Genomic DNA, 20,848 nt, shown 5'->3' with positions numbered 1-20,848 from the left:
ATACAAATAGATCACAGTGAGTTTAGGTGCAATTCATTTTGCCAGTTGAGAATAGTTTTAAGGTTTATTTATTTTAAGAAGAAACAGTCTTTGGCTTTGAGATGGACTAAAACTTGTTGCGAACTATTACACACATTAGCACTTAGGAAACACCCATGTAGACTACAGTGAGAAATATACTCTTTCAAAAATTTCTAGGATGATGCTAAAAATAATAATAGGCAGTGTGCCATAAAGGATGGTCAGGAATACCTGGGTTCAAGTATGGGACACATACCGGTTGCTTGACCGTGGTCAAGTCACTTAACTCTTGGTTCTCAATGATTATAAATTGCAAAGCAGGTGGTAATCCTAATTGGTAGAGGGAATTTCCTCATAGGAAATTACCTTGTTCCAATGAAATCATAGGTCTAGTTCAAAATAGAAAATAATAATAATTCATATGTCTCTAGTGCTTTTGGGTTATAGAGTATTTTCCTCATAAAAATTCTATATGTTTCACAGTACAAATATTCTTATCCTCAAGTTCAACAAAATTAAGTGCCCATTCTGACATAAATAATGAATATCCATTGGATCCAAGATTTTAATTCAGGTTTCTGGACTCTAGGTCCAGACTCCCCACTAAAGCATATAATAGTCCAAAGTCTCCTGCTTGGCATTTAAGATTCTTCACACTTGGGCATCAATTAACAGAGCCAGTCTATTCAATAGCCAAACCTCACTATTTACACTCTTAGAAAATAGATTTCATTTTCTCTCCATCATGTTTTTGCTTATCTTCTTTGCCTAAAATTCCTGCCCTGTTCTTGCTCCACATTTCTATCTGCTATCAAAATTCTACTCATTCTTTAGGGCTCAACTCAAATGTGATCTGCTTAATCTCTGTGCTTCCTTAGCTACAGTCTCAATCTTTAACTTGAACTGAAGCTCCTACCCCTGGAACTCTGGCCTTCTTATTGGTGAGTACCCACCTTATCTTGCCTGGACCCAGACTCACCACTCAATTCCCTGGTCATCTTAATGCTGCTGAATCCTCCCCACTCCCTTTCCCTTAAATCTCGCTTTAAGAAGAGTAATCAAATTAATAATGGCATTCCTGGAAAGGGTAACTTATCTTTACCTCTGAATATCTTCATGTCCTCTAACTTCTCTGTGCTTTCTGTCCACCATTAGTTCTCTTCCGTCTTCTGCTTTTTTTTCCCTCTCTCCCCTTCCTTCCTTCTCTCTCTCTCCTCTTTTTCCTTCTCTCTCTCTCTCTCTCCCTCTACTACCTACCTAGTTACTATCTACTATTTGTCTTTCTATCTATCCACTCATTCATTCATTTATCTACTCTCTATTTGTTTATCTATTCTTTCTTCCTTCCTTCCTTTTTTCCTTCCTTCCTTCCTTCCTTCCTTCCTTCCTTCCTTCCTTTCTTTCTTTCTCTTTCTTTCTTCCTTTCTTTCTTTTTTCTCTCTGTCTCTATCTATCTATCTATCTATCAATCATCTATTTCTCTATCTATTTCCCCTATTAGAATGTAAGTTCCTTGAAAGCAAGGACTTTCTTGCTTTCCTCTATTTATGTCTCAGCACTTAGCAGAGTGCCTGATACATAGTAACTACTTAATAAATGCCTTTTTTTTACTTATTTATGCCTTAATAAATTCTTACTTGAGCACTAGTAAAGTAATTTTGCCTCCTGCAAATTCCTACAGCCCTCACTTTTTATCTCATTTATCACATTCTACCTAGTATTAGAGTTATTTCTACATTCATTTTCCTTCCTCTACAAGATTATAGCTACTTGAGAGCAGGGACTGTGTCTTATTCAGCTTTGTTTCCCCCATTTGGCTGAGTGCCTTGTACAGAGTAAGCATTCAATAAATATTTCTTGAATGACTAATTGAATGAGTTCGAAATTTGCCAACTATTACAAAACAAAGTGGTGGAAAGTACAAAATTAAACCCACTAGGAAATGGCATCAATAAGAAAAAAAATCTCAAAGTTCCAGTTGATGTCATCTCATGGGGGGGTGGGCAGACAATGAAAAGCTATGGGGATTTCTAGGTTTGTCATCAATTAATAGGTTTAAATGAAAGAAGATGAGAAGCTAAAGGTGAGTAGACAGCCTGAGCCAGGAAAAAAAAAAAGACACAGGTGTTTCTACCTTCCACACACCACCCAGCTCCCCACCCAACACACACACACACACCCACACACACACCCACACACACACACACTCCTCTGTTGCTGGGGAGGAAATTCACCAAAATTCACCAGATTAGCCTGATTTGCTTTAAATTGCTTAAGATTTTAAAACGACCTAACATAATGGAACTAGGGACAATAATTAGATTTATAAAACTTTTAGAAGAAAATATAAAGAAAAAATGCCCTTAAGTCCCTTAGCTATATTTTGACTGAGTTTGTGGACAATAAAGTAGTTTAATTTATTCTACTTGCATCACATAAGTGGATCAGAACTTAATTCTCTGCTATCTTCTGTGGAATTATATTCCATGGTTGATTTATTAAAAACAATCCCTTCTGAATGAAGAACTAGCATTAGATTTTAATCAGTTAACCTTGTTTTTCTTCTCCATTGTCTTTCTGCGGAGAAATAAATGGAGCATAAATTGCGATTTTTTTCCTCATTATTCCATGGCTCCCCAGGACCAGGACTTATCCTGGTAAACACTCCAGTGAATACAGGTATGCAAACACCCACTCACACATGCATGCACCCTACTCAGCCAACACTTTACCTTGAGCTATAAAAGGTATAGTCTCCTCTTTAATGGGAACACTTCTTGGTCTTGGGGCTGGGGCTGGAGGTCTGTTTATAATGAAAGACCTGCCACCTATTTTTTTCTTTATACTCCCATTGGCCAAGATTATGTCATATTCGTTCTCAACAGTTTCTGCCGAGGTGTAAGGGTCTTCCTCCTCTTCTTCCTCATACTCTTCTTTCTTTTCCTTTTCCCTCTTCAGCTCACCTTCTCTGTCTTTTTTAATTTGAAGATCACACCAGGCCTGGCTTTGTTCACTTGGTCCTTCCTGTATTTTCCCTGCCACAAAAGATTTAGGATGCATTTAGGTTTATGTTACGCACAGTATTAGTAATTCATGTTATACACACATTACATGCCTTACATTCCCAGTTTACTTTAACACTACAAGGAACAATATAAAAGATTCAGTCAGTCAACAACCATTTACTATCTGTTAAGCATTAGGCATTTATTATGGACTAGGATATAGCTAAGTGGATAGAGCACTGGGCTTGGAGTCAGGAAGGCCTGAGTTCAAATTCAACCTCAGATACTTTATTAGCCATGTAACTGTGGGCAAGTCACTTAACCTCTGTTTGCCCTAATCCACTGGAGAAAGAAATGAGAAACCACTCTAGGATTTTTGCTCTGGTCGTTGGGGTTATGAAGAGTTGGAGACAATGGAACAACTGAACGACAACAATATGCCAGCAGTAGATGGGGATATAAAGAAAGACAAACAGATGGTCCCTACCTTCAAGGAGCTCACATTTCAGTGAGTTGAGACAATGTGCAAACAACTGTATCTATAAAACTTATGCAGACTAAATGGGTGTCAATCTTGGAGGGAAGGATCCATCATGAGAAATTGAGATAGAAGACAAGAAAGGCCTCTTCCAGAAGGTGGAGTTAGTGTTGAGTCTTGAAGGAAAGTAAGGAATCAAGAAAGTTGAGGTGAAGAGGGAGAGGGTCAAAAGATGTAATATAATATCTAATAATGTCAAAGTCACCATTTTTTCTTGATTGTAGAGTGTGTGGAGCAGAGTAAAGAGTAAGAAGACTATAAAAGTAGGAAGAGACCAGGTTATGAATGGCTTTCAAAGCCAAACAGAGCATATTTGATCCTCCAGGTGAAAGGGAGCCATGGGAGTTTATAGAGTGGGTGGATGGGGCACATGGTCCATAGTAAGATCTGTATTTCAGGAAGATGACTGTGGTTGCAAAGATCTTGTTGTGGGATGGATGAGAATGGGGAGAAACCTGAGGCAGGGAGATGGCCAGTAGGCTTTTACAATTGGTGTGATCTTTTTACAATAGGTCTAGATATGAAATGATGGGGGCCTGCCCCAAGGTTTGGTCAAGTCTCCTATCCTCTGTTTCTTCCCCTGTAAAATGTGGATAAAAATACCTGTACTTCTCAGAATTGTGTGAGAATCAAATGAGATAAATATGTAAAAAAAAAATCGAAGGGGCATTTTAGAAAGAAGTTGATAGGTTTATATACTGATATACAAAATGTCCATAATAATCAATATTCAAAACGTTATCACTAATAATCATAGTTTTCTTGATATAGAAGACTGTGATGGTTCTAATTATAATGAATTTATGCATAACTGTCCCCAACTGAGAAAACAGTGAGGTACGAAGTTAGTCTTTCTTGTTGCTTTTAGTTAAATTTTACCTACGCAGGATCAAGTTTTGAATATGCTCCAAACATGTCTTTTTTGTCTGCTGGAAAACAAAATTCTTTGCCTTATCTTTTTATCATCAAACAACAGTTTTTGAATGGCTGTCTTCCTGATCCCTTCCATTACAGGTGGCTTATGTTGCAAAGTCAAAAAATAGGAAATCCTTTTTCAGAATTTCTTGATTTTTCAAGGACAACTTCAGACTATAATTTACATGTAAAATGTATATCCTGGGTCATCTTCAGTTCTCCTGATCTATATCTGGCCATTTGACCCACATGGCTCTGGAGGAGAAAGTGAGGCTGGTGACTTTGCTTAGCCTTCCCTTACTTGAATCCAATTAATTTCCATGTCATGGCATCACCTTCCTGATGCCATGGTCCTCTTCCAGAATGAAGGAGAAACCACATGATAGAGAAATAGCATGAAGTTATGGAAAAAGCACAGGACTTAGGGTCAGAAGAGATCTAGAAACCTCAGTTTCTCTATCTGGTATTGTGATTTACTTGCATTGTGAAAGGAACACAAGAGGATATCTGACAGCAGTCATAAGGTAGTTCCATGAGTTAGTGTGTTGTTTGAAGAATGATGCTCATTGCTTTAGTTGACACATTGTAAAATCAGTACAGAGAGAAAAAAATGACTAAAAGGTGGTTCTTCTGGGTGTTCACAGATTCTCAAATCTGAATTAAACCTTGAAGAATCCTTCTGTCTCACTGATCAGTATGATATCAGGAAGAGAATATTTGAGAAAAAATATTTTGGAAGGAGAACTAGGCTAAAAGGAAGGGGCATATCCCTAAGAGGGTGGCCTAGTTGTTTGGGGAATATATTTGAATATAAGATAATGATTGTAGGATCATGGTTCTAGAGCTGTAAGGTACTTCAGCCTCATTCATTTTACAGATGAAGAAACTGAGGCCTGGGTAGGAAAATAATTTGCCCATGGTCAAATAGCATGCATCAGAGGTGCAATTTGAAAGTTTCTTTGACTCCAGAGGCATTTTTTCCTTTAATAAGTAGCCAACATTGACTCTTTTTAATCTCGTTATGATTTAGCTTTTCCACTCCTGAATAATTTGCAATGTTGAAATTTTGACCTAGTGACTTGTCTTCCCTGATAGCATCCCAATGAGAAACCAGAGAAATATGTGAGGAGCATTTTCCTTATGCTCCACTTTGAGCAGAATGTGCCAAATATCATAACTTCTAGAACATCTTTACCAAATTGTCTGAGCTCTTCTCTCTCTCATCTGCCTCCTTGTTACATTCCTCTACTTTGATCCTCACCCCAATCAATTATAAGAGCTGACCTGATAAAGGGGGAAAGCATCTTTTAATTCTTATTTTATATCTCACCACTTGACTGAGGAACTTTTAATGACCTTGACTTAAATGCCCACGAAAAGTATCGTTAATGAAAACCAACAACCAACCATCACACCATTTGGACTTGATAAGCACACATATGAAGCATTTTATTATGGACTGAGAAGTGTTTCTTTCTCACTGCCCCCCTCAAATGTTATGGAAGTGGGAACTCAGAGTCAACAATAGCCCTGACTCAAGAGGTTAAGTGACTTGGCCAGGGTCACACAAATCCACACAATTTTTTCACTGATACTCTCGCTATTATCTCTTTATTAATTCAAATACCATATATTCATGACTTAATGTATATGGAGCACTGAGAGTGATGGATAGTTTAGATAAGACATAGTCCCTGCCCTCATGGAGCTCTCAGTTGGAGGAGAGGTATAAGGCACAAACAGGAATAACTCTAATGCAGAAGATTATAGGATAGGGGTAGTGATGAGCTGCAAGACAACACTATGTCAAGTACAGGGGGTGATGTCGTTAAGTGACATGTATTTTTATATACAGCCATCAGGGGGATTTGTTTTGCTTGAATTTATTACCAAAACTCTATTTTTTTTTATCTTTGTCCACTGGGAGGGGAAGTGGGAAGGAAAGAGAATAGATATCTGTTAATTAAAAAAGGAAAGGTGAGGGGAGTGCTACAGATGGGGAAAGTTATGTGCACTTTCAAATGAGGTCATTATTATTAGTTTTACTTAATCATTTTATTTTATTATAAGAGAACTGTCATGGAGTGGGAGTAAACTGTACATGTTTATAATGTAAAAACAAAACTTGCCAATAAAATTTAAAAAAAAATTAAGGGGAAGGCATGAAGGAAACTGTCATGTAGGATAAGAAATTTGAGGTATAATGGGGTTTCTTAATCTGGGACTCTGAGTTCCCTTTTCCTTAAGATTTGAGGGGGCAGTAAGAGAGAATCACTTCTCAGTCCATAAGAAAATGCTTAAGTATGTGTACTTAACATAATGTGATTGTTTTTGGTTTTCATTAAGGATACTTTTCATGGGCATTTAATGGGCATTTTTGAAACTCTAATAACTATTTCAATATGACTTGTTTCCTTTATAATTCTATGTATTTTGTTTTATGCATTTAAAATTATTCTGAGAAGTACCTATAGGCTTCATCAGATTGCCAAAGGGATGCATGACGCAATGATTGTTAAGACCCTTTCAGTGAGATTTTAAAAGCTAGATTGGAGTTCAATTGGAAAGTTGGAGAAGGTTTGCTAGGCTTAGGGAATAGGGTTGCCAGGGACACAGAATGGAGAGAACAGAATAATGTGGTTCTAGAGGCAGAGAATAATCTTGTATATATGGATTATGGAATGGATGTTTGGGAGGCATGATTGGGAACGTAGGTATTGTCTTCACAACTCCCAAGTCCAGACCTTATAGTAAATCAGGGCATAGCTTGGGCTTTCTCAGTCCCTTCATCTGCCTTAGAACTTAACTATCAGTACAACTTTGGGCATGTTACTTAGCCCCCATTGGATGTCTACACCTGTAAAATTATTTAGTAAAATGTAATCTGCACTAATGGTCTTTGGGATCTTTTCTAAGTCGATGGATCTTATGATCCTTCAGTTTCAAAGAAGTGTCCTGGATTTCCTTTTATTTCTATAAGTGTTCCTTCTCTGTCTACACTGATTCCTCATCTTCATGAGCCCTTGATATGGTCCTCGAAAGGTTCATTGTTGGATCTCTGCTCTTTTTGTATCTACTCCTTCCCTTGGCAAACTCATTAGCTTCCCTAGTTTCAACTACTATCTCTGTGCAGGTAACTTCTAAATATATATATCCTTAAGCTCTGAGCTCATGATTCTTCAGTTGCTTACAATATATCTTTGCCTGGATAGCTTGCTAGTACCTCAGGGGCAGCTAGGTGATGCAGTGGTTAGAGTGCCAAGCCTGGAGTCAGGAAGAATTATTTTCCTGAGTTCAAATCTGGTCTCAAACACTTACTAGCTGTATGACCCTTGGCAAGTCACTTAACCCTGTTTGCCTTAGTCTCTTCATCTGCATGATGAGTTAGAGAAAGAAATGACAAACCATTCCAGTATCTTTGTCAAGAAAACTCCAAATGGGATCATGAAAAGTTGGACGCAACTGGAAATGACTGAACAACAACATCCTCAAACTCAACATGTCTCAAACTGAACTTATCTTGCCTCTTTAATCTGTGCCTTATTCTGATTATTTCTATCTAGGGTTCCACCATTCACTCCATCTTCCATGTTCAAAACTTGGGGTTAATGCTTTCTCATTGCTCCTATCTAATCAGTTACCAGATCATAAGAATCACACCTCTACCATGTCTCTAATACCCTTCCTTTCCTCTATTTCTAGTAACATAAGTTTAGTTAGGTCCTCATTACCTGTATGCAATAGATTTCTAATTTCTTTATTCTCTTCCCTCCCAGTCCTTCCAATCCATCTTTTATATCACTGCTAGAAAAATAATCATTCTTGTATTAGAAATCTTGTTATTTCACTCCTCCACTCACAACGTTTCAGTGGTCCCATAATGGCTTTTAAATAAAGTCCAAACTCCTGTGGCTTGCATGCAAAACCCCTTAAAACCTGGTGCCATCTTATTTTTCTATCCTTATTTATAGGATCATAGATCTAGAAATTGAAGAAATCTTAGAGGTGTTCTATTCTTTCACTTTACAGAGGAGGAAACTGAGTCACAAAGAAATTGAGTCCAAAATCACATAAGTGATCAAGGGCAGACCTGGGATCTGGCTCCAAGCTCAGTGCACCTTCCCCTGTATCACATTCCCTGCCACTCTAGATAAATTAGATGACTCTTTGCTTCATGAACTTACTTCATTTTTTGTGCTTTGATTGAAGTCATTCCATTCCAGATGACTAGAATTTCCTACCTCCACACCTTTATCTGTGGGATTCATATCTGTTGATGCTGCGAAGCTCAAAGGCCATCTAGGATCTTCATCATAGCATAATATATTTTGATCTAGAAGGAACCTCAATATCAACTAACTTCAAACCTCTCATTTTACAGTTGAGGAAACTGAGGTCCATAGAGGTTAAGTGATCTGCCTAGTGTCACACAGCTAGTTAATATCTGAAGCAGGATTTGAACTGAGTTATTCCTCTAATCCCAACTGCCTTCATCAGGGCTTCACTGATCTTTCTTGTACTAGTTCCCCTTCCTATCTGCCATAGTACCTTTTTGTTGTTGTTGTCAATGTATTTAGTTGCATTCATGACTTATTACTCTATCATTCTAGAAATGTCTTGGAAGCAGACACATGCTTTATTTTCTTCACTGCCTTTATACCACAGCCACTTAATAAATGTTAATTAATTAATTAATAATTAATTGATGCATTCATTGCATTTTCTCAAAAGTTAGGCCTATTGTGTTTGTGTTTGCATCAGAGCCCAGCAGAGTACCTTGTCCAAAACTGGCTTACTATAATGACTCAAAACTTACCTGGTAACAGACAATGCAGCTTTTCTAGCCCAATGGGAGAAACCACAGCTCGAGGAGGTGGGGGAGGGGGTCTGTCAGAGAACAAGGGATCTTTTGAATTCCCTTCCTGATTGTTCCCAGAAATGACAACATACAGCTCATCATCTGACTCAACCCCGCTGCCTTTCTCCTGTCTCTTGTCTTCATCATCTTGTTCCTCTTCCCCTTCCTTTTTTTCTTCCTCTGCTTCCTCCTTGTAGATCTGCCCTCTTCCATGATGATATGATGTGTGCTGCATCATTGCTGTTTGGGAGAAAGATTGTATTATTTCATTTAAAATAGACCATCTGGAAGCATTTCATGTTTCACAGTTTCCCACAGTAGTAACCCTGCTACTAATAAAACTTTTAGGAGCCAATACAGAGGGAAGCTGTCAAATGCAGAAGCAGAGTGAACAGCAGTTTCTGGGTTTTTAAAATATTTACCAAATGAACAGTGAAAGCTTCCATCGTATTTTGCCACCTCAGTACACAACATACTCATGCATATAATAATATTCTGATTCTGTCGGCTTGTCTGAGCAGAGTCCTATGTTTGATAGCATCACTGAATTTTTTATTTCAACAGAAAATCTGACTTAATAAAATAAGTGATAAGTATGAGATGACAAAGATGATGGCAATCAGTGGCAAGCTAATCTTGACTTGCATGTGAATGAAGGGACAGAAGAAAGCTTGGAGTTTTCAAATAGATATTCTTTTAATGTTTTGGCCAGATGCTTGTTGTGGACCTGGGTTCAAATCACAGCTCTGCCACTGTGGATTGACTTATGACCTTAGGCAAGTCACTTTAATTTCTTAGTTTGAAGGAATGGATTGTCTTTTACCTTTCATTTTATCCCCCCAAAATTAGTGCTGTGCTTGGCATACAGTAGGTTCTTAATAAAGGTTTACCGACTGTAAATTGAAAGGGATTGGACTACATGACCCCTAAAGATTCTTCTAGCTATAAATCTATAATCCTAAATTCTCATGTTATTAATTCTTATAAACAGCAGTTTCCATTTTCTTTGGAAAGTTTCTCCTCTCTATTACTTACTGCCTATTTGATTTTATATGTTACTTAGCCTTCCCGGACCTCAGCCATTTCATCTATTATATTTAGGTTAAAAATATGTGAAGGTAAGAAGAGGGCTCTGATGATTGCATGGCATTTCTTCTCATTATAAGGAGGATTATTTATCATGGATATTGTAGTGGTTGACTATGGGTTAGACTAAATGGCTCCTGAGATTCCTCTCAAACTTTCAAATTCTGAGCTTCTGTGACCCCTTTTGCTATTTTTGGATTGTTTCAGTCATGTCCAACTCTTTGAGACTCATTTGGGATTTTCTTGGCAGAGATATTGGAGTAGTTTGCCATTTTCCTTCTTCAGTTCATTTCACAGATGAGGAAACTGAAGCAAGCAGGGTTAAATGACTTTCCTAAGGTAACATAGCTAGTAAGTGTCTGAGGCAGGATTTGAACTTAGGTCCTCTTGGCTCCAGGGCTATACCCTAAACACCATGCCACCTAGCTGCCCATGACCCTTTATTTACTATATAAATAATGCATTGCTCATTGACCACCTAAAAATATCATGGTAGCATGAACCTGTGATGAAATTTTGCTCTCTGTAAAAAAAAGTCTAATTTAAATTTGTTAAAAATGTTTTATGTTATGGATAGGGAAAGAGGTGAAGGGAAAGAAAACAATCTGTAATGGAAAATAACATAAAAATGAATTTTAAAATGCTTTATGTTGTGTATGAGATTCAAGATTTTTATTTAAATAGACCCAAAGCATAGCACTAGGAGCATTTTTGAGAGCTGATGTTTGTAGCAGCAGACTTTGGGGGAAGAAAATATTTGGGATAGTCCGTACTCACCACAACTAAAGATATTAAAGAGAAGAATGGAGTGTGGAGTTTCTACTAAAAAATGGACACAAATAGGTGGAGAAACTTTCAGTAACTTGAGAATTTTGTACCATCATTATTAAAATGTCAATATACATTTTATTTGTTTCTGTCTTGTGTTGCAAATGGAATTAAAAGACTAGTCAAATAGAACTTGGTCCTTTATTTAGATTAAAAATAAAAGTTCAGGAAGTATAAACCTATGGTTGAGATAATGAAAAAAACAACAACCAGATGCTAGAAAGATAAGAATTCTGGGATGTATTGACAGTTTTTGAAAAGAACTACAACTTAACATATGTAGTTAGTTCACAAAGCTAATGCTGGAAATGAGTGGAACAGTGGAAAAGATTACCACATTCAGGGTATTTTTTATTTTTACTTTTTATTTTGAATAAACGTGAAAATGAACATTTTCATACACAGAGCAGAGAACTCAGAAAAGATTTTAAATTAAAATGTGAATCTCCATTTTATAGACTTGCCTTAAAAATATTCTGTGTTATTTTTAAAACTTTCCTGTTTGTCTGTGCTTTCTTCTGAACTTTCCTTCTGCTCTCTTCTGTACATTAAAAATCACTATTGCTAGTCCCTTTTCCCAAATGACTGAGAGAAATAAAGGTGGGAAATTGTCACAAACAAGCATAGTTAAGCAAAATTAATATACGGACAGTGGCTATGTCCAAAATTGTAGGTTTCTGTACCTTGTGTCTATCACCCAATTCTGTTGGGAGATGGGCAACATTTCATTATAGATCCTTGGGAGACATGGTTGGTTATGGCTTGGATCTAAGATCATAGGTATTTTGAGATCATTTTCCTTTAAATGTTATGGTTTTTATATAAATTATTCTCTTGGTCCTGTTCACTCCAATTAATGTTGCCAATTAATACTACCCAGAATTCACTGAAAGTGGCTCTTTCATCACTTCTTACAATACATAAATATTCTATTACATTCACATATCATAATTTGTTCAGTCACTGTCCAATTGCCAAAGAGGCAATCTAAGGCACTCATTAATTTCTGGTTCTTGCAGTCATCTACCTAGGCTTGCAATCTGAACTTGTCCTTTTTCACCTCCTATATCCAATCAGATTCCAAGTCCTGTTGATTCTACTTTTATAGCACTTTGTCTATATGTCCCCTTCTATCTTTTGACACTGCCATCACTCTGGAGCACAGCCCATCAACTCATGCCTAGCCTATAGTGATAACCTACTGCAGAGGGTGAGGGTGGGGGATGGGAGATGTCTCCCTGGCTCAAATGTTTTCCCACTCCAGTCCATTTTCCAAGTAGCTATCAATGCAGTCTTCTTAAAGTGCAGATCCAACCATATTTACTGGCTTATTCCAGAAACTTCAATATTTCCAGGATTAAATATGAAATCCTCTGGCTTTTGAAAACTTTTATCCCTTGCCCTTCCCTACAGTTCTAGACTTCTTATACCTTACTCCTCTCAACACATTTTGTCATGCAGTGAAACTGGCTTCTTTGCTGTTCCTTGTCCAAGACACTCAGCTCCCAATCCTGTGCATTTTCACTAGCTGTAATTCTCTCCTCCCTTATCTCTCTACTTCCTGGTTCCCCTGGCATCTTTCAAATCTCAGCTTCAATTTCTCCTTTTGCAAGAAGCCTTTCTTGATCCTCTTTTATGGTAGCTAGTGCCTTTCCTCTGTGATTATTTCCAGCTACACAGGTGCGTGCACACATGTAAGTAGAGCAGCTAAGTGGCACAGTGGATAGAGTACCAGGCATGGAGTTGGAAGACTTCAGTTTGAATCTGGCCTCAGACACTATCTGTGTGACTCTTAGTAAGTCACTTACCCCTGTTTGCCATCTATAAAACTAGCTGGAGAAAGAAATGGCAAAACACTCTAGTATCTTTGCCAAGAAAAGCCCAAATGGGGTCATGAAGAGTTGGACATGACTGAACAGTAACAATGTGCCAAGCACTATGTGAACTACTGGGGATACCAAAAGAGACAAAAGCCTATCCTTGCCCTCAAGGAGCTCACAATCTATTAGGAGAGATAAAAGCAAACAATTATGTACAACAAGTGCCATACAGGTTAGATATTGGGGAAAACTAAAAGAGAGAAGTCATTAGAACTAAAAGGGTTGGGAAAGATTTCCTGTGGGATTTTAGCTGGGACCTAAAGGAAGTCAGGGAAGCTGACAGGTGGAGTTGAGGAGGGTGAGTATTCCAGGTATGGGGTGGAATCAGAGAAAATGAATGGAGTCAAGAGATAGAGTGTCTCATTCATGGAAAAGCAAGGAGACCTATGTCATTGAATTGAAGGCTATGTGGTGGATAATAAGGCATGAGAATACTTGAAAGAGAGAAAGAGTTTAGGTTATGCAGGGCTTTGAATGTGAAACAGATGATTTTCTATATGATCTTGGATGCAATAGGAAGTCACTGGAGTAGGGTGATAACATGATCAGACCTGTACTTCAGGGAAATCACTTTGGTGGCTGAAGTGAAGAAGGTAGTGATGATGGATTAGAGTATGGGGAAACTTGAGGCAGGCAAACCCATCAGCAGGCTATTACAATAGTCTAGGCATGAGGGAATGAGGGCATGTAGCAGAGTAATGATGGTGTTAGAGGAGAGAAGGGGACATTCAAGAGATGTTGCAAAGATGAAGTTGACAGGTGTGGCAATAGATTGGATATGGGGGATGAGAAATAGTGACTTCAGGATGATTCCTAAGTTGGGACACTGAGGGACTGGAAGGATGATGTTACCATCTGAAGTAATAGTGAAGATAGGAGGTAGGTAGGGTTTAGGGAGAAAGGTAATGAGTTCTTTTTTACTCATGCTGAGTTTAAGATGTCTACTGACATCCAGTCTGATATATTTAAAAGGCAGTTGGAGATGCAAGACTGGAAGTCAGCAGTGAGATTAGGGTAGGAAAGGTAGATTTGAGAATCACCATAATAGAGATAGTAATTAAATCCATGGGAGCTGGTGTGATCAGCAAGTTAAGTAGAATAGCAGGAGGGAAAAAGGGCACTGAAAGAACTGTGGGACACCTATGGTTAGAAAATATGATCTGGATGAGGATCCAGCAAGGGAGAGGTCAACCAGAGAGAAGGTGGGTCCCCAGGGGCAGGAGATACTTAGGTAATATGAATTCAAAACTTGATTTCATCTTGCAAAAAGATGAATTTCTAGAGATCATGAAATCCAGGATAACAGCTGGGTGAGAAATAAAGGAAATAATAAGTTTGGGCAGATTTTATTTTTAATTTCTTTAAATATCGTGTCCAAGCTTTTTTGTTATGATGGTTTTCAAGGAGTCCATCAATTCTTCTTATATTATTTTCCTTGACCCACCCTTTAGACCAGTTTTTTTTGATAGTAGAGATATTAAATTTTCTTTTCTTAAAACTTTTAAGATTTATTCTAATATTTCTTGCTGCTAAATTTATTTTTGTTTGTTCTAGTTTTCAGAGATACCATTAATTTGCATAAAATTTAATACATTCAGTTCTATTCTTCTTATTCTTTTCTTTCAAATATTTGATTTCATTTCTTCTAGGCATTTACATAGTCATTATAGAAAATCCATTTTTTCCTTTGCTTTTCTGGTTGCCATTGCTATGTAGTTAGATTAGCAACAATTTTGATACCAATTGATGTATGATCTCACTTTGAGTTTCCTGGATCCTTGTGCTGACCTTCTGTGGTTAAATCACCCTGGAATTGTGAGGTTGAGAGTATAGGATATTCTGGCATCTTAAGGTAGTGTTTTAGAAACCACAGAACTCACAAGTCTATTCTTTCCCAGTCTAAGGATTGGTGCCTCACCAGTAGATGCTTGATGTTCCTCCTTGGGACTTCCAAGGTCCTTATCCTGGAACTTTTTGACCACCTAGTAGCTATATAAGGTGTGCCCTTGATTCTTACTGCCTCAGTACACAAAGTGTTGTCAGGTACATCTTTCTCATCTCTGGTCATGTTCATTCTTGACTTGCCTGAGATGCCACTTTTTCTATTGCCTATGAACTTCTGGGCTGACTTTCTGTGAAGATTTGGGGTGAATGATGCCACTTACTATGGTTTCTCACTATATTTCTTGCACATTGTTCAGTCTGGGAGTGTTTATTTCTTTAAAAATGCTCTAGGGGGGTGGAGCTGCAGAACCCACAAAAAGCAGAGGGAAGCAGGGCACCAGCCCAAGATGGCCTGGATGTTCACTGGGAAGGGTTCACATGGTTCTGGGAGTGATGTGAAGCTCAGTGTGGTATGCTACGACCAACCAGACAGGGAGTCAACCAGAGCAGGCCATAGGGCCCTGAATCATTGAGCTGTGGCAGTTGCCAGACTTCTCAACCCATGAACACCAAAGACATCAGAGCAGGTTAGTGGAAAAACTGTTGGAACTGAGTGAGAGGAGTGTGGAGTTGGCCCTAGCCCTGGGGTCAATGCAGTGCTGTGGCTACTTCAGAGCTCCAGCTGAGGTTGCTTCCGGCCCCAGGCCCATCCTATGGGAGGAATTAAGCTGCAGATCAGAGTGGGAGTGCAGAACATGCTTTGCCCTGCTTGGGTCTGGGTCACAATCCTGGTTGGCAGTCCTTGGGGGATTAGGAGCACTAGTGTGGCAGAGTTTTCTGTGTAGAAGTAGCTCTGAAAACAGCAACACAGCCACTAAAGCTTGGGACAAAGCACTCTCTACTCTACAAGAAGTTATACCTTGACACAAAGCTCAAAGGTCAAATAGTTGGCTGGGAACATGGCCAGGCATTGAAAAAAGGATGCAGACTCAGACTCAGACTTTAAAAACTCAAAATATACCTCCAGAAGAAGTCAACAAAGTCAAAGAGCCTACATCAAAAGCCTCCAAGAAAAACATGAACTGGTCTCAGGACATGGAAGAGATCAAAAGGGATTTGGAAAAGCAAGTAAGAGAAGTAGAGGAAAAAATGGGAAGAGAAATGAGAGTGATGCAAGAAAATCATGAAAAACAAGTCAATGACTTGCTAAAGGAGACCCAAAAATACTGAAGGAAATGACACCTTAAATTGACCAACCCAAGTAGCCAAAGAGCTCCAAAATCCCAATGAGGAGAAGAATACCTTGAGAGGCAGAATTAGCCAAATGGAAAAGGAGGTCCAAAAGACCACTGAAGAAAATGCTACCTTAAAAATTAGATTGGAGCAAGTGGAAAGTAGTGACTTCATGAGAAATCAAGAAATTGTAAAACAGAACCCAAAGAATGAAAAAATGGAAGACAATGTGAAATCTCTCATTGGAAAACCACTGACCTGGAAAATAGATCCAGGAGAGATAATTTAAAAATTATTGGACTACTTGAAAGCCATGATCAAAAAAGAGCCTAGACATCATCGTTCAAGAAATTATCAAGGAAAACTGCCTTGTTATTCTAGAGCCAGAGAGTAAAATAGAAAATGAAAAAAATCCACCGATTACCTCTTGAAAAAGATCCCTAAAAGAAAACTCCTAGGAATATTGTCGCCAAATTCCAGAGTTTCCAGGTCAAGGAGAAAATACCGCAAGCAGCCAGAAAGAGACAGTTTGAGTATTGTGGAAACACAGTCAAGATAACACAAGATCCAGCAGCTTCTACATTAAGGGATAGAATGGCTTGACATATGATATTCTGGAGGTCAAAGGAGCTAGGATTAAAACCAAAAATCACCTACCCAGCAAAACTGAGTATCATTCTCCCAGGCAAAATATGGATTTTCAATAAAATAGAGAACTTTCAAGCTTTCTCAATGAAAAGACCAGAGCTGAATAGAAAATTTGACTTTCAAATACAAGAATCAAGAGAAGCAGGAAAAGGTAAACAAGAAAGAGAAATCATAAGGGACTTACTGAAGTTGAACTGTTTTGTTTACATTCCTACATGGAAAGATGATGTGTGTAATTCATGAGACTTTTCTCAGTAATAGGGTAGTTGAAGAGAATATACATATATATATAGACAGAGGGCACAGGGTGAGTTGAATATGAAGGTATGATGTCTAAAAAAAGAAAATAAAATTAAGGGATGGGAGATGAATATATTAAGACAGGGAGAAAGGGAGAGATAGAATGGGGTAAATTATCTCACATTAAAGTAGCAAGAAAAAGCAGTTCTTTTGGAAGAGAAGAGGGGGCCGGTGAAAGTGAATGAGCAAATCTTGCTCTCATTTTATTTGACTTGAGGAGGGAATAACATACACACTCGACTGGGTATCTTACCCCACAGGAAAGTAGGGGGAAGGGGATAAAAATGCAGGGATGATAGAAGGGAGGGCAGAAAGGGGGAGGAGGTAATCAAAAGCAAACACTTTTGAAAAGGGACAGGGTCAAGGGAGAAAACTGAATGAAGGAAGACAGGATAGGATAGATGGAAATATAGCTAGTCTTTCACAACATAACTGTTGTGGAAGTGTTTTGCATAATGATACATGTGTGGCCTATGTTGAACTGCTTGCCCTCTTAGGGAGGATGGGTGGGAAGGGAAGAGGGGAGAGAATTTGGAACTCAGTTTTAAAAGCAGATTCTCAAAAAAAAGTTGTTTTTGCATGCAACTGGGAAGTAAGATATACAGGCAATGGGTCATAGAAATCTATCTTGTCCTACAAGAGAGTAAGGGGAAAGGGGATTGGGGGGGGGAGTGGGGTGACAGAAGGGAGGGCTGACTGGGGAAAGGGGCAGTCATAATATATGCCATATTGGAGTGGTGGGGAGGGTAGAAATGGGGAGAAAATTTGTAACTCAAAATCTTGTGGAAATCAATGCCGAAAACTAAAAAATATTAAATAAATAAAAAAGAAAAAAAAACAAAATATGGTCTAAAATACCATATTTATAAATAGTTTTGAACATATAAGTACAGCAATTTTAATAAGAGAGGCACTGTGCTGTAGTAGAAGAGTTCTGGATTTGAAGTCAGAATACCTGATTTATAATTCTGCTTATACCCATGTGACTAGGAGCAATAATTTTACTTCTTTACATCTCTATTGCCTTACTTAGAAAATAGGCTACATAATACATGCACTACCCTATTCACTTGGTTGCCAAAAGGTAAATTTGCAAGACTGGGAGTGCTGTAAAAGGTGCTCTGGTTGTTCAGTCATTTAGTCATGTCCAACTCTTTGTGACTTCGTGAACTATAGCATTCCATGCCCTTCTATCCTCCACTATCTGTCGAAGTCTGTCCAAGCTCATGTTTGTTGTTTCTATGACACCATCTATCCATTTCATCCTCTGCAATCCTCTTTTCCTTTTGCCTTCAATCTTTTCCAGCAACAGGTCCTTTCCCAATGAGTGTATAAAAGTGGGGAGTTACCATTATAAAGGATCATTATAATCACTATTATAGGTAATTAGGATGATGCTGAAAATTGTACTTGATCTGTCAGAACTTGAGTGAAGATTCCCATCTCAACCTTGGAAAAAGACAAGCCTTATAGTTTGAATGACACATCCAATGATCCATCTCCACCAGAAGCAACACATTAAAACTTTAGGCTCAGATATTGTTTTTGCAAGGGAGGGAATCTCTTTGTTTGAGAGAAATAACTTCTTTAAAAAGGGCTGAATTTGAAAATCTAAAGTTATGAAGTCACAGCAAGTGCCCTAACATATTATTATTGTTATTTTATTTTTCAAGCAGACATTTGATGTAATTGGTGTAGGGAGTGCTTCAGAAGGAAACTTCCTAACAATGTCTGTATGTAACTCGTAGTCTTAGAGAATTTACTTCTGTACTTCAAAGCCCAGTATCTTGAAGCCAGAGGAGGGAATGGAACCCGGATCTTCCCGAGTCTGAGGTCCACTACATCTCATTCCCACAAATGACCAGGGATACATTGATGTTATTACTATCCCTATTTTATGGATAAAGAAACTGAGGCCCATAGAGTTTAAGTGGCTGGCCCATATGGCTGTTTTTGTGCTTTAGGGTAAAATGAGAATTAAATGTGGGATTTTAGAACTAGAAATAGCCTCAGAGACCATCTAGTACCATTTTTTTTTCATTTTGTAGAATATGAGATGAGAGATTAAATAATTTACCTAAGGCCATGTAGTTAGTTAATAATAAATTTGTAACTTAAATCCTGGTAGATCACATGGTATTTGGGTAATAATAGAGTAGATACATAGTATTTATTTTCCTTAAGTAAATTAAAACAATGCAAATAATATAAGATGGTTAGACTCAAAGTGGTGATAATATCTTTTTAAATACACTTTGTTACTAAATATATGTATCTCTGTTATGTTGTCACTGAACAGGTAATGTTTATTCAGATTCTCCACAATGATTAAATTCTATCTAGTAGGAAATGTACAACTTACCAGAACCAAATGGAGAAGCTGACGGTATCACATCTTCTATTTTTTCTACATACTCACTTTCAAGATTGTCATTTCTGCTATCATCATGCATCTGAAAAAGGATATTTATTTTGATAAATTTTCATTGTTATATAGTCTATAGAATATGTGACAGGAAGGTTGTTACCTGGGGGAAAACAGAATCTCTTCAGTATTTAATCAAGTACTTCATCTTGCTTATTTTTGGGCTCTCAATGTGCCCTGTTCAATTAACCTCTAATTAAATAGTACAAAAATACATTATCTGTGACAATGCATAATTTAAAAGCACCTACTCAACTGAATAAAAAATGAATGCAATTACAACTATTCAGAGGACTGGTCATGTTATTCTGGAAAAAAAGAATAAAGTATTTCCAAAAAGATGCAGATGACTATGGGAAACATTGTTTTCAAAATTTTATTATTCTTTTAACTTTAAAATATTTGATTTGCTTTTAATGACACAAAGAAGCATGTAAAGTACATGTTTCATCAATGAGCTTGTCAAGAGATTTGGGGGAGTGGGTTGATATATTTATCTTTCTGAAACTTCTGGACATAATTTCTACTGCACTTATAAGAGTATATCACAGACAAAAAAGATAAAGCCATCTATGGAAATCTTAGGTTGTGCACACGATTAGTAGATTAAGTTTCTTCAAAATAACCACACCAGTAGAATATGTATTATCATCCCCAATTTGCAGAAAAGAAAAATGGGACTCAAAGTGGTCAGGTTATTTGTCCAGGGTAACATAGCTGGTAAGTGTCAGATCAGATATGAACTTAGGTCTTTTGACATTAAGTTCTGTATGCCCTCCACTACAGCTGACACAAAGGATTCACTTATAAGACATATAGTAAACAGGTAATATATATAGTGCTTCAATATTTGTAACAATATCATATATATATATATATATATATATATATATACACACACACATATATTGTCATTTCATCCTCAAAATAATCATGTGAGGTAAGTGCTATTACTATTATCTTCATTTTACTGAGTCTGAGAGGTTATGTGACTTGCCTGGGGCTATACCTAATAGGAGCAGATTTTGAACCCAGACCTTCTGACTACAAATTCAACCCCTTATACACTACTCTACCTATCTGTTGTTTATTAAAAAAAGAAGAAGAGGAAGAAGAAGAAGGAGGAGAAGAAGAGCAAGAATAAGAAGGAAAGGAGGAGGAGGAGGAAGAGGAGGAGCAGGGGGAGAAGGAGAAGGAGTAAGAGAATAATAATAATAATAATAATAA

General features: G+C 37.7%; 1 protein-coding gene across 1 annotated transcript in view; it reads right to left on the bottom strand.

The window, feature by feature from the left end:
* BANK1 (B cell scaffold protein with ankyrin repeats 1) overlaps nucleotides 1–20,848 on the bottom strand; it is a 368,388-nt gene that overhangs the window by 62,166 nt on the left and 285,374 nt on the right. The window contains exons 8-10 of the mRNA XM_036764957.1: nucleotides 19,559–19,649; nucleotides 9,296–9,577; nucleotides 2,754–3,056 (exon numbers count right to left, since the gene is read on the bottom strand). Coding sequence (XP_036620852.1) covers nucleotides 2,754–3,056; nucleotides 9,296–9,577; nucleotides 19,559–19,649 — 676 coding nt within the window. The remainder of the gene's footprint in view (nucleotides 1–2,753; nucleotides 3,057–9,295; nucleotides 9,578–19,558; nucleotides 19,650–20,848) is intronic.

This window comes from Trichosurus vulpecula, chromosome 6, assembly GCF_011100635.1.
Source record: "Trichosurus vulpecula isolate mTriVul1 chromosome 6, mTriVul1.pri, whole genome shotgun sequence".
NCBI lineage: Eukaryota > Metazoa > Chordata > Mammalia > Diprotodontia > Phalangeridae > Trichosurus > Trichosurus vulpecula.
The sequence above is the reverse complement of the archived record's forward strand: the minus strand, read 5'-3'. Positions and strand labels throughout refer to the sequence as shown.